Below are 17,708 nucleotides of genomic sequence, written 5' to 3' on the forward strand. Positions count from 1 at the left end.
CGATTTCGGACAACAGTGTCGCGAGCAGTACCTCGAAAGCAGCGTTTAGGCAACAATCACAGAGCTGAAAGTGATGTCCACAGTGCAACTCCAAGCTAAGCAAGAGCCATTTCATTACCAGAAACGGTAACGGGAAGAAAACTGAAAGACTGGTATGAGAAACAGAAACAAAAATATATATATTTGCACACAGAACACACTTCCTGAAATTGGGGTACATCCCAATTTCAACCGTGGATCTCTGGTGTCCTCAAACCTGGGATGCTGTGGTAAGCCCTCAAAGCGATGAACGTGGCGTGGGGACATGGCGTGGTATCAGCCAAAAAAGGCTCCGGAGAAGACCAATACATGCTCCTTTTATGACCCTACTGTACCGATCTTAAAAACAAGCTTTCATGGAGCTGGAACATGTGTTTGAATTCCCCCAGTCATTCAGTGTCCCAGTTCCAAGTGACCGGTGACAATTTCCCACAATACTGACATGCAGATATCTAACATCTCAGCTTTCGTACACTGGCAAAGCTTGCATGTTGTAACTGCAGGAAAATAAAAATTCTGGTTTATGAACTCATTATCACAATAATGGCTTGAATCACGACTTGGTCTTCACCCGAAAATCCACGATGACATATGAAATTAGGGAGGAAATGCCTGATTTTCTCCCCAAATTTTATGTGTGAAAAATATCACGATTTTCACTCCCTGAGCGGCAGAATTCGTAGCACGCGAAAATGAAGAACCAGAGTGACTTAGGAGTTACCAGAGAGCGACTCTATGAAGGAGCAAAGCATGTAACTGTCAACTCAAGTGCCCTACTGTTCAACGGAAATGCACAATAAGATGTTTTCTTTCATTATGTAACAAGTGATACTTAAAACGCTTGTAAAGCGAAAGGTACCGCGGCGTATCACGAATCATCATATCTGTTTTCTGCCATGTCGTACAGCTGTCGCACGGGCATGCACACCTTTTACCCTCTGCTCAATTCCTTTGTCAGTAAAATATACCAGTGATTTATCCTGACACCCCTACACCCTTCCCAAAATTTTGTGTGATCGCACAATATTTTGTCAAAAGCATGTAAATACACCCCCTTGCAGAACCCAACATCCCCCCCCAAGGATGAAATTCTGGGTAAACCACCGATATACCACATTTACCCCGCATAATAACATTTTTGGTATTAAAAAGTGTGCTAGCTATGAAATCAAACAACCGAGGAAAAAGGTGCTGATGCCAGGACATGAACCTGGGCATTCTGATTTCCAGTCAGATATATTTAATTGATTCTTGGGCGTTTCGAGGCTTACATATTGTGTGTGTCCTTAAATGTAGCCTGCCTCGGCTAATTCCCGTTGTTTACGTTGTGCTAACTATGCCGCTAAATATGGTAGTGAATACATTGACTACGTAGTAGCAAAGGTGGGCACCCCCACAAGGGCAGACGAGGATGAGGACATCCTCACCCCATAGACGTTGAGGTGAGGGGAGGGAAATTTCCTCAACTTCTGTCATCACATAGTGCTTTGATCGACTTCAGGTAGTGCATGCAGCATGCTGTCCAAAGACTGACCCCCACCCACCCAGAAAAATCTTGGATCCACCCCTGCTGCTCATTTGCATATTTCTGCTATACCATTCCCTTGCCACACACATATATGTAGTTCAGGGGGATCCCCTGCAAAAACAAGTAAAATGATTGAGGTGAGATTAGATGAGAGAAACTCTTAGAAAAAAAAAAATATGCGCTTAGGTGAGGGGAAACGTCTGTTCACAAAAGCAAGTGAGGGCGTTTGCCCACCTCTGCTCAGTTGTGGTGGACAGCCTTAGAACCAGCAAGTCCTAAGCTCCCTAAAGCTAGTGTAAATATATAAACATGTTCCTCTAAGCACTTTGGGAATGCAAGCATAGAGCAGTCCTTCATGCACAACATAGCTTACAACAATTTTTACAAGTGTGGTCAGTTCATGGTTTTATTAAACGCAACATCAAATATCAGTGTCTTTCATACCTTCAACAGCATCAACGTACATAAAAGAGCCTCAACTATTTGCTGTAACTTCCGGATTTCTGTAGATGCAGAGACATGCCCTATCACATTCCTATGCAGTGTAAGCACAAAATTTAAAATGTAGCTTCATATTATAGAGCAAAGTAAAGTAGTAAAGTTGTGGTAAAATCTACAAATAAAAATCTCCAGCACACTTGAGTAAGCATAATCACTACAGAGCTACACAGCACTGCAACACATTAATTTATAAATATATGGAATTCATGGCAGTGAATTGACGTACATTACGGCATGAGTAAAAAGAAATATCTGTGCAAGATGTCACCAGACAATGCTAAAGGCACTTATAAGATATGCAGTCTATTTGCACAAAATATTATATGAAATACGCAAAATTCAGTACTATTGCACTTCTGACATTTTCATGTGGAGGTAGCATGCTTTATGGACATTATGCACTTTCTGTGGTGCATTAAAAAAAGCTCATTATGATGCATCTATCTACAACATAACAACAATGCTATATCTGAGTTAAGATTGGTAGACTATAAGGCAATAATGGCATCAGTGCGCAATTGCTATAAAACTCTACAATAAAATGCATTAACCGTGGCAGGGCACAAACCACCACATTTTATCAATGCCGAGGTAAATTTGGCACCTTTCAACAACTTCATTTTGCGGAATGTTACCGCAAAATACGTTGACGGGCACCAATGTACTAGAAGGCAAGCTGGTATACACACAAAGCTGTCATTCTCTTGGGCTTGGGAATAGGAGCTTGCTGAGGCAACGACTCGAGGGGACAAGGGTAAAAAGTAACAGCCTTGTGGTGTTGTTTTGTGCGCAGTGAAGTTGTCACTATGCTCTTCTGCTCTCAAGCTCAAAGAAATGGCAACCTTGAGATCCATATCCTCGATAATCTCCACTTTCAGCGATCAGTGATTATGTCAGAGTGATCAGCACACAAAAGTTGTTCGAGCCAACAACGTGACGCGGAAGATAGTCAGCTGACTCCCATGTCACATTGGGTTGTGGGTGCCTTGGTGTTTTGATTTTGTAACGAGATAAAAAATAACGAAAGCTAATACAAAAGTTAGTGCTTCATTTTCTCGAGGATAGGGAGTACCATTTCAAATGTAGGACGTTTTCCTGGATCCTCATTCATGCAGATGCGAATCAGCCGCGACAAGTGTGGAGAAATTCCAGGTGGAATCGTCACACGCAGCTCTTCGAGGGCAATCTGAAAAGAGTGAAGATTAAGGCCCCGGGTTTTCCGCGACTCCACGGCATCCGGAATTCATCGCGGAATCCTTCATTTGGCACGGAATTTAAAGGAATCCCTTATTTTTAGGCGTGTGCGGATATTAGAGTTCTCGAATTCGAATCAAATATCAATCACTGTATTTCATTCGCGAACCGAACACCCAACATTTGGATTTCCGAGTATCCGACTATTCGCAGAATATAAACCACACCTCCCGATTGTGGGCTTCACCTGACACTTCTCTCCATGAGGTGAAGCCTGCTTTAAGAAATTGTCCATGCTGCAGGACCAACTCAGACTAATTGCAGTTTAGCTTAAGGTAACGTTATCCCAAGTTTATTGCGCATACTCTGCCAGAAGAAGGGGTGGCGTGTCCCTCCCGTGTGCAGTTTAGTGGTGGCAGTGGGGGATTTTGGTTTGATGTTTTGGAGTTTGGAGCCCAGAAACAAAGGGAGGGGAGGGGGGGGGGATGAATACGTTGAGAACACAGCGATCTTGCAACTGACTTTGCGAGCTGTTACTCAAAGGCAATGTGCTTTCGTTTTTCACGATGCACTGCCTTGTGTGCACACTTGTTTTCAATCATGGGTCTATGTTGGACAATAACACATGTACAGTCTACTCCCGTTTATCTGGGATTCACTTATTTGGATCTCGCACTACTCAGACAAGGAACATGGGTCATATTTCAGACTACCTATGCAATTTGTTCATGCTCATATCTGGCGCTTTTGTGGCGTTTTTGGTCGTTCTGGCCAGTATTTTGGGAGGGTGTTGCAAGAATTTTGGTGGCAGTGGTGGTGGTGGTGGTGGATGTGGTGGTGGAGGTGTGTGTGTGGGGGGGGGACATGCAGGGATAACCCCCGCGAGCATGAATCCGATGGCAGTGAGGAACCCAGTGTTGCGACAGTTGAGAATGCACTAAATTCACAGCGAACTGGTCTGGCATTTTTTTGTACAACAGAATGATGTTTCTCAGGTTAACACCGTCAGTATGAGTTTCCAGGTGCTGAATTTAACGCAAGTGACGATGGACAGTTTCCTCCAACATAAACACAGGCTTACTTGACAACAGACGTCTCTCCTGCACACAGTATGGTGCGAATTCTCCAACGCTATTGGCTCTATGGGGAGGTGTGCTGGTATGCTACAGCTGTTCCTCTAGCCAGGTATTATAGCGTTTTTTGAAACAAATGTTAACAGCCATCAGCTGCAAGTGCACAACGCTCCTGAACAAACACTATGGCTACTTATATCAAAGAAGTGTAGGAGCAAACCTCCATTTAAATATTGTTTTTCTTTGTACCTGCAACTTCCATATGCCACACCAAGCAACCTTCCATAAAGTACACCAGTATAAAGGGTGTTTTTTTTTTTTTTAGCTGCACCAAATTTTCGAAAAAATAATTGTATTAGAACACTTTCAATTTTGCCATTAGCTTACCTGACTTGGTGGCCATTAAGAATAAGGTTGCTTGTGCAGAGAAGTGGCTAATTAACAGTGATATTTTAAAACTTTTTAGTTAGATGCTTCCAGGGAAATGCGAGATAGTAGAATTGGAGGCAGTCATTATTTAAAGCGGCTCCGTTTCTTTAAAATCCCAAAACACGCACACACACTGAGATATCCATTGCCAAATTTTGCCATGCAAATGAGCCGAAACCGAAATCATGCATATCGGGAGTGCAGGAAAAGACTCGACCTTGGCCTTTGGGAGGTTATCTAGGCCACAAGGTGGTTTATCTGGCCGGCAGATCAGCGCCTATTCCAATCAGTTTCAGCTCTCCAAAGCATGGAATGAACCACTGCTCTCCTCCCAGCTGAGACACGCTTTGTTCCAGTTTTGGCTCAGCTGCATAGCAAAACTTGGCAATGGATATCTCAATGTGCGTGCATGTTTCAGGATTTTAAAGAGACAGAGCTGCTTTAAATGACGACTGCCTCCAATCCTGCTATCTCACATTTCCCTGAAAGCACCTACTAATTAAAAAGGTATTCAAAATATCTCTGTTAATTAGCCACCTCACTGCACAAGCAACCTTATTCCTAATGGCCGCCAAGTCGGGTAAGCTGATGACAACATGGGAAGTGTCCTAATATAAATACTTAATAGTCTTCTTTTCTGAAAATTTGGTGCAAAAAAAAGAAAAAGAAAAGAAAAAAAGTAACACCCTGTGTACGCATGCATACCTTCATGCCCATCTCCATGGCTGAAAGGTCTGCAAAAGGAACTTCCCGTGTGGCCAGCTCCCACAGCAGCACGGCAAAGCTCCACATGTCTGCTGCTTTCCAGTTGATGTCAGACTGCTTCTTCTGCAAAGCTGGGAAAGTAAGAGAAAAAAAAAGTGTGTGTGCATCACATTGGACTTTCCAAATTAACTAAGAGTATGAATATATCCATAGCGGGCCTCAGTGGCTCAGTTGGTAGCGTGTTCGCCTTCTGAACCCGAGATCGCGGGTTCGAACCCGTCCGAGGACGCCAGCAACTTGGTGGCAGGGTACAAGTTGCTTAGACACGCCGTCTTCCGCGAGGGACGTTAAATACGGGGTGCCGTGTGATGAGCTTTCATTGCACGTTAAAGAATCCTCAGGTGGGCAAAAGCAATCCACAGACCGACCGCTGTGGCGTCGCTCATGATCTCAGTTGTCTCGCGACGTAAACACCCAATTATTATTATTATTATAGAATATATCCATGACACAGGATGACAATGAATAATGAGACAGAAACTGGGAAAAGCAACCGGGTTAGTGATCAGAGTACTAATCACATTTCCGGCTAATGCTTTTTTACACGTTTATACCAGGGATCGGAACCATTATTTTTTTCGGATCGGTTCGGTTCGGTTTCGGGTTCAGGCATATTGGTTCGGTTCGTGTTCAGGTTGAGCATATTGGTTCAGTTCCGGTTCAGCTCCGTAGCAGAGCAAAATATTGGTTTGAACCTGTTCAGTTTCATGTTCAGTTCAGTTTGTATAGATAGGGCCCTGTGTTTTAGGGCAAAACCGCCGTAAAACCCATTTTTACCCACCCGATTTGCATCGTCGCTTGGGGTAAAACCCGAACACTAACTTGGTAAAGTGCAAATTCAGACACCAATAATGACACTAGAGGACACTATGTTTGAAATCTCATGTTCATATAAAACGCGAGAAGCACTACCTTTTTTTTTTTTCCCACCCGACATTGCCCGATTTTACCTTGCCTTACAGCGCCCGAAAACACAGGGCAATATAGTATACAAAACAAGGCCAAGCATGCTATAGGAAATCTCTTTCACTGCGTTTACAAATCTAATCTAGAAAAAGTATAAAGCTTTAAGAGTGTCACATATACAGGGTGTCTTTTTTTTTTACACAGATTTTTCATAAAAAAACTAAGGGCTATAGACATCCTGTTTTCACCTCCATCATCTCTGGGCTGGCGGACGTTCTTGGCCATCTGTTACGCAACCGTCGAATGACTAATTACCTAAAAATCGTTAATTAACTTTTTAATTATAAAACCTACAAGATCGTCCCAATGAGAACATCTGGTCCCTTCAGTCACCTGATACCACTGCCATCTGCAAAACAAAAATCCATTCGATAGAACATCCGCAAAGAGCACACTATCGCCTCTTGCGCCCTGGAAAAAGATTAAAAGAAAACAGAAAATGCAACACAAGATAAGGGCAGTTCGGATAGCATCACCCGATACATTTCTTTTTGTTTTGTTTCCACAAGTTCGAGCTCATCTTCGAGGCATGAGGCAGCACTGTGCTCCTTCACCCTCTCACATTCGGGGTGAAGGAAAGACGCGTCTCCGAAGATGCGCAATGAATAAAATAAAGAAAAAATTGTGTTCTTTCACAAATTTTTTGCGGGTGATCTATCGAACCGATTTTTGTTCTGGAAACGCCAACTGTATCAGGTGACCGAAGGGACCAGATTCTCATTGGGATGACCTTGTAGCTTTTATAATTAAAAAGTTAATTAGCGATTTTTAGGTAATTAGTCATTCGACGGTTAAGCAACAGATGGCCAAGAACGCCGGCCCAGAGATGACAGAAGTAAAAACAAGATGTCTATAGCCCTTATAGTTTTTTAATGAAAAATCTGTATCGAAAAAAAAAAGACACCCTGAATTGAAATTGCTGGTGAGAATTTTAAAGGAATTTATGACAATTCCCAATACTTTCTTGGGACTCTTGTCTCTTAGTCTGACTCTGTCTGTCTGAAGTCTGTTTCTGACTCTTGTCTCTTAGATTTCTGTACCCCTTACCCAACTACACAACGCCCCAGTAGTCTGTGTTCCATGGAGTAAAAGTAGTTACCGACGATGAAATCCGATTTCTAACCGTCCACCTATGTTAACCAGTACAGTCACCGACCGATAATTTGGACTACCAAAAATTTGGACTTTCCCATTTTTTTGGACAAAGCTTTTTTCACCATCAAGCGCCACAGAGAACCGATGTATATTTCCACATCCAATAATTTGGATCGTCCCATCGGAAGATGTGCTCGATTATTCGTACTTCAAATCTGCATGGTTTTTTGGGACTTACTGTCTGCCCAGCACCAGAAATGCAGTGCAGAACAATGCGCTCCCGCATCATATATTTCGTACTGCATTATGAAACGAAGAACATTGATGACATGACGCATGTGTAGAAGCATGGTGCGTGGATGCGGGAAGGCGGAGCTTATTTGCGTATGACTGAAACCAAATGCTCCACTTCAGATGCGTTGCAAGAGCTGACCTTTCAGTACAGCGGTGTAGCCAGAAAAATATTTCGGGAGAGGTTCTATGGGGACTTTACGTGGGACAGGAGGATTTGCCCTCCTTTCACTTTCCCAAATGCACTACCAAAGGTACGACTTTGAGAGGGGTTTGATCCCCATAAACCCCTTTTCTGGTGTCGCGGCCTCCTATCGGCGAAGAAGACGACTACCGCAACAGCGGGCACGCGCTATGCGCCCGAATAAACAGTTGACCTGTGGGCTTCCTCCTGTGTGGCTGTCTGCTAGCTAGTTCCCACAGTTGGTGACCCGAAATAAGGGAAAGGGTGCAGGCTAGCTGGTATAGATCCATGAAGAAGACCGAGAGACACGGACACCTACGTGTGTCGTCTTCTGTGTCCGTGTCTCTCGGTCTTCTTCATGGGTGACCCGAACATTCAAACACCTCGGACTGTTCGGCCTTCTTACCACCCTAAATTCTCCATCTTCTGCACCAAGCTTCCCAGGCCCACTCAACGTCATTCCCAGGAGGAAGCTGCCTTTTCCACCCGGCAACAGAGGTCACTCACCGCACGGCACACCACTACCATGCGCCAATTCCACCTTCGGCAGCCATCGCCGTCAGCACCACGTCATCAGGTCAGCTTGGAAGGTTCGCACCAACGCCACCTCATTACCACCGCATTACCATCACCTGCCGGCCGTGACACCAGAGCCTCGTGCTCGCCGAGCGGTCCCGCTCGTCACGGCAGCCGACGTCACCCTCCCTGCAGCCGACGTCTCGGCAGCTCATCAGCGCGGCGAACAACGCCACACACGCGCAGCCAACACGGCTTTCAACCTCTCTTCACGGCCCCGCAAATCTCTCTTCACGGCCTCGCAAACCTTCTGGCGCACATTGCCAAGCTCTTCTAAAGCGACTCAAAGCGCCCTTCAGCCCCGCACCTGCCACCCTTCATCGCATCACTCATCTGCGTCCCATGCTGCGTCATCACCACCTTTCTCGCCCACAGCTCGCATTACCACAGCTGCCGCTGTGTCTGGGCGGGGGAGTATCTGTGGCGGCCTCCTATCGGCGAAGAAGACGACTACCGCAACAGCGAGCACGCACTATGCACCCGAATAAACAGTTGACCTGTGGGCTTCCTCCTTTGTGGCTGTCTGCTAGCTAGTTCCCACACTGGTTATGCCAGTGTTTCAGCATCAGCATCAGTTTCTACGAATACCTTTGGGTATCAGAAATACTGAAACATTGAGCTCAACTTCAAGCGAGAAAGTCCGCTTTTTTTTTAAATTCTGTGTTAGCGCCGCGAAGCAAGTGTGGCTATGAGCAGCATACAAATATACACAGATGGAGAGAGGACAGCAGGAAGGAGTGGAGGACAGCGTGTTTAGTATGCATCCTGGGCCGACTTCGGGGGGAACTGTGCCGACATTCATTTGGAAAGTCTCAGGAAAACCCAGGGAAAACCTGACAGCACAGCTTGTGCCGGGATTCGAACCCGTGTCACCTCCCAGTCTCGGCGTGGAAAGCGATCATTCATCGATAGAGCCTGAAGTTTTCTGGAAATATTTTTTCCTAAATTCGGTAAATTCGAGGGTAAAAATCGGGTGAATAAACACGTGCACTAAATTCATGCGAATTCAATGAAAAAACTCCCAATATGCTAAATTCGGGGAGAAATCGGGCTCAGTTACTCAAACTAACTATAGTGATGTGGTACAAACTGTGATGTGACTGTATTTGCTGCCAAACAAGTAAGTTAGTGCATTCCTACAGACATCCCAGTGAGGGCAATTTGCCGGGTAAAAATCGGGTTTCACCCTAAAGAGGCAACCTTCAATTCGGGGTGCAAATTCGGGGAAGAATCGGGTAAAACCCTAAAACTTCAGGCTCTATTCATCGACTAGTAAGACTGACGTGACATCTCCGTTTGACGCTTCAGCAGCGTTTGCATCAATGCCATCTCTGGCACCGACAACATAATGAAAAGGTAAAAATGATGGCAGCGATGAGGATGTCGCTACACCCCCGTCCAGAGCGGCAATCCTTGTTTGCGGTGGCAACACTGATGAACGTGCACAAGGACAGTGCTACACTCGCCGAAATTCACAGTGATACGTTCTTGCGCATTCGCGCTGCTAAGCAGACACGTATAGATTAATTTTGTTTGAGCTTCTTCGAATGGTCTGAGTGAGGTCTTTTGAAATAAATTGGATTTATGCCATTCACTAAAAATTTGGACTGCCCGATAATTTGTACTGATTTCGTGAAGCCCTAGAAGTCCGAAAAATCGATCGGCGACTGTACTACGACTCCCCCTCTGAATGTGCTCCTGCTCACGAATTTAAATACATATTAACAGATGTTTTGTTGTAGTCCCTATTTTAGCCACTGTGCACGTTTACCTTATTACACGAGCGCTCTTTTTTTTTTGTTATTGCTGTCTGTGTGCCTCTGCTATGTCTAGGAGTGGTTTCCCTTTTTTGTGTTCACTAAAAGCAGTTACCTTCAGGAGCAAACCAGGCAGGATTGTACAATTTCCCCCTCTCCTGGAAAGTAAACTTGGCGTCGGCCATGTTCACGTATGCTGTAAGCTCTTCATCCACCATGATGTGTTTGCTGCTCAAATGCATGTTGGGAACCATGGGATCGAGTGTGTGCAGAAACGCCATCCCACGGGCAATGTCGATAGCAAACTTCAACGCCTGGGCGGAGTCCACAACAAGCCCTGCAACCACACAAAGCAGACGTTTCAACAAAACTGCAGTTCATTATTGCACAAAAGGTCAAACGGCACCAAGGGTCGGTACTCTTGTTGTAAAACCAGTCTTCCGAACGATGATGTTCCTAACGAGCCACTATGCCTTGTAATGAGAAGTGCTTTGTGCAGGTGTGTGTCTGCATCCCAGTATGAGAACACAGCACATCCATCAAAATGCTTCACTTGCAGAATGAAGTACAAACATCAACAGTGCAGACCATGCCAATCACTTCAGACACCTAAGTCTGATTGTTGTCACAAAACAAAATGTTATACATCTTGAAAAGGCTACCTCTGCTGCAGTAATACCACCTTCATAATGATATTGGTGCAGAGGAAACAAACATCTAACGTAACAAGGAGACTTGAAGTGGGCGGTTGACATTCATTTAATACCTTCAAGAAAGTGGCTAGTGTGCTTGATACAGGATGGTAGTTGCAGGGGTATGTCCTTGAGAAGATGATCTACAAAGCTAGAAATACTTTCAGGGGCTGTGCCATTGCAAGAAACAATCGGAGGACCGGGGTTTCCTGGTTTATGGATCTCTGGCAGCACGTAGAATCTGCCAGGGGTGGAATTTTGAGGGAGAAGGTATTCATACAGTGTCGCGTCTATGTTCTGCTCTGCCTTTACAGCTTTTAGAACTTATGTGATATAGTAACACCGAAAGTGTTCAAACCCGGGCGTAACGGCAGCCCATCACGAAAATAAAATCAATATTGTGTTAAATATGGATAACCAGAGAATGCATCAAAATTTTGTCGTCACAGTGTTCACGTTCTGAAGGAACTGCATTCTCACTAGTCACAGCTACAGTAGCAGACTGATTTTTCCGGACTTGACGGTGACCGGAAATGTGTCCGAATAATATAGCAGTCCGAAAAAAAAACAGATGATCCCTAAATTCAACATTTTTTCACCACAGCTGTTCCAAAGAAGTCTATAACTGTGCCCTGCCCTGCCCCCGTGGGAGTCTGAAATATCGAACGAGTCCGAAAAATCGGTCAGCCACTTTATATAGGTTCGTCAAATGCTCGTGACATAGAATTGCCACTTCTCTACACAATATACATACAGGGAGGGACCTCGTAACATTAATGCCGGAGCAATGAGCATACATGCAAACCAAAAGTGCACACACACAAAAAAATAATAATAAAAGAAACAGAAAAAAGTACTTTTGGGCAATGTTGAGGTACAGCAGGATGACAGCCTCAATTTTTATCTGTTCAGATCTTATAGCTCTGCTAAATCACTCAACAAGCAAATGCAAAAAAAAACAACAAAAAAACGAGTTTCTCACCAGTGTTTCCGTGTAAAATGTTGAAGAGAGATCCGTGAGGCAAGTACTGTTGCACAACAACAAGGTACGGCGGCTGATTCACGCATCCGATGACAGGAAGCACGTTTGGGTGTGAGAAGATGCGAAGTTTTGGGTACTCGTTCTTGAAGTCACGTGAGATTCGTGGTGTCACTTCCCCTATTTTAAGGATTTTCGAGATGATGTCATTTCCCTGCCATGATCCCTTCCATGTCTGAGGAGAAAGCGAGGACATCTTGTGAGTGGCCACATGGTAAAAGTTCAGCGATAATGATGAAAGTGATTATGCATCCCAGCGGTGCAGCTAGGGTGCCCAATCATCAAGGGGAATATCTGCAGAGACCAGTGTGCATTCGAATTCACGTTACATCCTATATACAGGGTGTTCCATGAGAGGATGTCCCTCAATTCCTAAAAATAGGTTTTACTTAAAAAATATACATAACTACTTGGAATACAATCATACAGACTTTTGCCACAGATTGAGGCCAATTGAATCCGTATCATGCATTAATTAAGCTAAATTACACAATTCAACTAAAAAAATTGCAGAGCAAAGGCAGCAATTTTCTTCCTGAATTCGGAAGTCATCAGAAGGCCATAACACACCATTTCCATCAAAATCACGGGGGTTTTCGCAAGATTTTGACAAAAATTTGACAGCTGAAAATGAGTCGCTGGATGAAGCGCACTCACAGTATTTATGTTTGCGGAGCTGTTGGCTCCGTCCAAATACCCTGTCTCCTCTGCAAGAAGAAATGAAACCACGCATCAATCACACCTTTTGCCTTTATCAACGTGTCTGTCATCAGCCGCTAGGTACTGATAATGACTGAATGTACGACAAGGCCCTCGATTTGAATAAAACTGCTTTACTCCTTTCTACTTCCCCTCGATAAAGGCAGAGCCAAGAGTTCCGCAAACACAAATTTCGCCGGGCATGCTTCGCCCAGCAGCCGATTTTTGGCTGTCAAATTTTTGTAGAAATCTTGTGAAAAAAAACGTGCGATTTTGATTGGGTTGCCGACCGATTTTTCGGACATGCTCGATTATTCGGACTCGTCTGGGAAACGGCCGTGTGTCCTATAGAGCTGATGTATAAGAATGTCCAAAATTTCGGACGCCGTGCAGCCCCATCGCTCGATATTTCGGACTCTCTTTGCCCAACCAGCGAATTTCTCTCTTGGGGTGACGGAAAATATTGGTATCGTCCGAAATTCGTATCAAAAGAAATCAACCAACTAAAATATTGAGGCACAAAAATAGGCAATTATTGTTTATTTTCCATTCCTCTGAGTAGAAGAGGTCTGTCGTAATGCTTTTGCGTCTTCGTTTTTGGCCAACGGTTTGATTCAAAAGGCCCAGCACGTGCTGTCCGCCCGCGAGTCGCGCGACAGCGCTGTAAAGCGAGCTTCACCTAAAGCACGCATGCGTTAGGTGAAGCTGACTTGCGGACTTGATGATGGCAGTGCCTCTGTCAGTGTACAGTGACGAAATGTCGCTTCGGGAAATAGAAGCCGATGTTATCCGGCAGAGCTGGAAGCTCGTTAGGAAAGCATCGACAAGTTTTTCCAGCCTACTAGATCTTAGTAAAGTTTATTTTGAAGCGAAATCCGTTTTTTCGGACTACTCAGCTATTCGGACTTTTGCGCGATCCCCGCCGAGTCCGCAAAAATCGGACGGCGACTGTAGTGTGTTACGGTCATAAAATGCTGCCTTTGCATGGAAACTTTTAGAGTTTAGTTATGCAAATTAGCTTAATTAATATGTAACACGAATGCAAACTGCCTCAATCTGTGGCAAAAGTCTATATGAGTGTACTCCAAGCAGTTTCATAATTTTCTTAAGTAAAACCTATTTTTAGCGATTGAGTGACATCCTATCGTGGAACACCCTGTACATCTAATCGTCCGGGTTTCATTGCATTTACATTTTGCTGCAGAGAAATCAGAACATAAAGAAAAGAGACAATTATTGTATGAAATATAATCTGCATGCATACTTCTCCAGAATGGGTTGAAGCTATCTTGGAGAAAAACTTGAGCTCATCCATGTTAATGCCAGAATGGCGCGACAATGTGGCGTCTCCTGAAATATGATAATTTTTTCATCGGGATGGTACCAGTTGCATACAGGATTTATTTACAATAATTTTACAACTTGACAGTAAAATTCTTAAATGTGTAATGCCACGCTCACGTGTTCTTGTCTTTGTACCCATCCAACTTTGATCCTTGTAGGATATTTTCCTCATGTCCTGTCCCAGCTGCTCAGCCAGTTCTGCAGCCCAAAGACACACACACTGACTGGGTTACAATTCATCTAGGAAACAGTGTGGACTGTATCCACACTAAATGGAAGATGATGACAGCGCTCTCACCTCTCAGTCGCAATCCCATCTGTCCCTTGCACTTTTCAAGTGGAGTGTCGTTAAATTTATTTGCTATTGATACCAGGGCACCAGCATTGATGAGATCCTGGATTTTAATACAACCATCAACACAGAATATTTTTGTAAAATATATCCCAGCGAACCCTGACACACTCATAAAAATCGGGTGAGTACCTCTGCAATTGCCTGGTATCCCCAGAAGCAAGCATAATGTAAAGGCGTGTTTCCATGTTCGTTGATGACATTGATGTCACACTTGCACTTGAGGAGCTATGGAAGAATTACACAGACGCTGTACTGCACTGAAATCCTCCAACAGTTCATATGGGCTTTAAATTATCGAGTTTCACGTCCACTTGTACATGTTGGCTGGCTATTAGGATTTTCCAGTATTTCTGTTTTGTATTAGTTCTGTTTCGTCAGAGTTCTAGATTTGATAAAGTAGAAGCACTGAAAGGGAATACTGTAGCGTATCTCTTTTTCTTTAGCGACTGTTACAACTACACTGGAAAAATTTCAAAATACATTATGTGTTTTTTGCAGGCTCTCCCCAGGGCACAGAGACTGTTCAAATTTTCTTGGGCAACTCCCTGAATGACAAATCTAAAATTTTCTGTTCCGGTTTGGCATAGTTGTTAATTGTTGTATTTACAGCATACGCACTGGCTTCACGTAACTTTGTAAGCAAGCAATACAAGGTTTGAAGTTCAACCAAGTTCACTTTGGTTCGGAACCTACGTTCTACAAATTACCGACAGAAGGTAGCGTTAGAGAAAGACAGTAAAAGGCCTTGCATTATGGTGACTTTAGAAAACTAAATGTAAGAGCCTTGTTGACCGACAGTTGCCATACATAGAACAGCTGAATTTTTTCGGATAGATCACAGGTGGCCATAATTTTACCCTCTGCTGGCACAAACAGGGTGTCTACCAAATTCCTCGCACTGATTGAATACAAGGAATTGAAGCAGCGATTGCAGACTTCAGATTCCCTGACGGTTTACACTGACTATCTCAAACGAATTCCCTGACCAAAACATGGTGCAACGTTTTGATACAGATCCCTAAAAAAACAGATAATTTATTGAGTATTAGTGAGGCTGCCCTACTCTTCTGCCCCTGAGCTTCTCATTTTGCCAAACTGCTACTCGCGGCAACGTTGCTACGTTGGCGCTCAACAACGGATAGGCATTTGCGATTTGCTGCACATCGTCACAGCACTTGTCCGCAATTTTCCCTGACCTCAGCTGCTCTTGGGCAAATTCCCTGACAAACTCTGGGACTTTTCCAGTCACTTCGAAATTCCCCGACAATTCGAGGTTGGTAGACACCCTGACAAATGAGCGCTTTACAACACATTTTCCTCTTACTTTCCCTATTCCTTATTCTCCTATATTATATTCTCCTATTTCCTTATTTTTCCTCTTACCATAAGGACAATATCCCTGTGGCCGTGCGCTGCAGCCAAGTGGAGGGCCGTGTCATCTCCCATGTTGGTAGCGTTAACGCGTGATCCACGAGCAATCAGCATGTCCACAACGTTTGTGCGACCCTCCTTTGCAGCCCAATGTAGCGGGCTGAATCCATGATCGTCTCTATGGGAAAATAGGATACCGATGTTATGCCGAATTTAGGGTTTTTCACACTTCTTCAAATTTTTATTAGTTTCCCTCATTAAACGGATGTGAATGCTTTCCTTTCTTTTCTTTTTTTATTTTGTCACACCCTGTACATGTGCAGAATTATTGTTCTGACAACAGCAGCATGTCATAAAGTTTGCAGTCTCCGTCAGACTTAAACCGTAACACGCCAGCGCGTCGCCTGTGCCGACACCGGCATCGCGGAGCGTCAACCTCTGGGTCTGAGACTACATCCAAGGTATAGGTCTGAGACTCGTCTCGTGACAGCGGCACTTCTGGTTATTCCTCACTCCAATCAGTCTGCTTTATGCTCACCACTGGCTACGCAGCATGCGTGCTCCGAACCAACGGAATCAATGCTCCGCGGTGCTGTCGTCTGCACAGGCTGCACGTCACAGTTGAGTCTGACTGCGGCTGTACAACAGGCTTTCTGGCTTGTGTTATGACATACAGTTTAGGCATTTTAACACAGTTGTGCCTGAAAATGTTGCAGTATATTTACCCTGACTGCGACCAATGCTAACTCAAGCACTAAAAACTGGCTGTTCTCTTTTTTTCTTTAGAATGAAAGGGAAACGCCTAGAACGGACCATAAAGTTGCGACTTTCCAGCTATAATATCATAAATGTACCTTCACAACAATTCCGACCAAAAACCACAATCGTTTTCATCACTTGGCAACCTCAGTAACTCCCACCAATCCTGTATGGCACTCCAAAATCCACGGAAAGGTCGTGGGAGTCGAACGAATGAACGTACCCAAAAAAGGTGTGGCTGTTTAGTACACCGGATAAGTTAATTACCGGAAGATAAAGTGGACACAGCTGGAAAGGTACAGCTTCTGACAACAAAACAAGTTGAATTACCGCGATGACAAGCCAAAGACCGTAAACGTCACGCAATATAAACAACGAATGCGAGCAGATTTCGTAAGATATGTCTCACCCTTGATTCATGTCATGTTCTGTATCGTCAAGCCAAACGCGCACCTGGAACGCGTTCCCGTCTCGACACCAATGGAAAATATCCTCCATGGCTCTCGGAGAAGCCTCTGCAGGAAAAATTGTTAGCTTATTAGTTTAATAGAAGTCACAATCTTCGGCATTCGCGAACAGATGCGTGGTATTGATGATACATCGGAGTGTAGACGAAGTCAAACCTACCACACTTGTTCGATAATGTGGCAAATAAACCTTTAGATACGCTGTCAAACCGCCTTACATGAAACCTTTGCGCTTACCACAGTCAAAAAATAAGCTTGTGAAGTAACGGACGACCGCAGCCAAATAACCATTTACGGATCACAGAAATAAAACCGGAACATAAACAGCTCACCCAAGTTCCGGGGTTCCGGGCTTGCTTCGCCTAGTGGTGGAAAGGCGATTTCGTTCGAACTTCGTTTGGCATCTTTGGCATAGGGCAGTATAATTGCTAAACATTAAATATATGCATGCTTAAAAGATAACATTTGAACTACACAAATTGCGAGAACTGACAAATTAACGGTGCAACTAAACAAATAGGAATTTTCCGCTGCATGTTGCATTTGCTTTCCACAAAAATGCTATGATATATTTAGCAACAAGC

At 44.1% G+C, this 17,708-nt stretch overlaps 1 protein-coding gene across 3 annotated transcripts; it reads right to left on the reverse strand.

The window, feature by feature from the left end:
* Positions 1-1,959: 1,959 nt before the first annotated feature.
* Positions 1,960-17,628, reverse strand: LOC135394573 (integrin-linked protein kinase-like). Of its 3 annotated transcripts, none has more exons than XM_064625383.1 (11): positions 17,457-17,628; positions 17,067-17,172; positions 15,911-16,076; positions 14,657-14,752; positions 14,471-14,567; positions 14,290-14,370; positions 14,093-14,178; positions 12,073-12,304; positions 10,514-10,735; positions 5,470-5,600; positions 1,960-3,254 (listed from the first exon to the last, which is right to left on the reverse strand). In XM_064625383.1, the coding sequence occupies exons 2-11, from the start codon at positions 17,153-17,155 to the stop codon at positions 3,108-3,110; spliced, it is 1,347 nt and encodes a 448-aa protein (XP_064481453.1). In that variant the 5' UTR covers positions 17,156-17,172; positions 17,457-17,628; the 3' UTR covers positions 1,960-3,107. The 3 variants fall into 3 exon arrangements, with proteins under 3 accessions (XP_064481453.1, XP_064481451.1, XP_064481452.1); XM_064625381.1 differs by lacking the exon at positions 17,457-17,628 and adding an exon at positions 17,362-17,450; XM_064625382.1 differs by lacking the exon at positions 17,457-17,628 and adding an exon at positions 17,285-17,375.
* Between the last annotated feature and the right edge of the window lie 80 nt (positions 17,629-17,708).

Source organism: Ornithodoros turicata, chromosome 5 (assembly GCF_037126465.1).
Source record: "Ornithodoros turicata isolate Travis chromosome 5, ASM3712646v1, whole genome shotgun sequence".
Taxonomy (NCBI): domain Eukaryota; kingdom Metazoa; phylum Arthropoda; class Arachnida; order Ixodida; family Argasidae; genus Ornithodoros; species Ornithodoros turicata.

Excerpts from the sequence above, each read along its gene's own strand:
- LOC135394573 (XM_064625383.1), bottom strand. The coding sequence starts at position 17,155 with ATGGAGGATATTTTCCATTGGTGTCGAGACGGGAACGCGTTCCAGGTG. Across the intron at positions 16,077-17,066 it reads GAACATGACATGAATCAAGG|AGACGATCATGGATTCAGCC; the intron begins GTGAGACATATC and ends ATTTTCCCATAG. Across the intron at positions 5,601-10,513 it reads TGCCTGGTTTGCTCCTGAAG|CTTTGCAGAAGAAGCAGTCT; the intron begins GTAACTGCTTTT and ends TTACTTTCCCAG.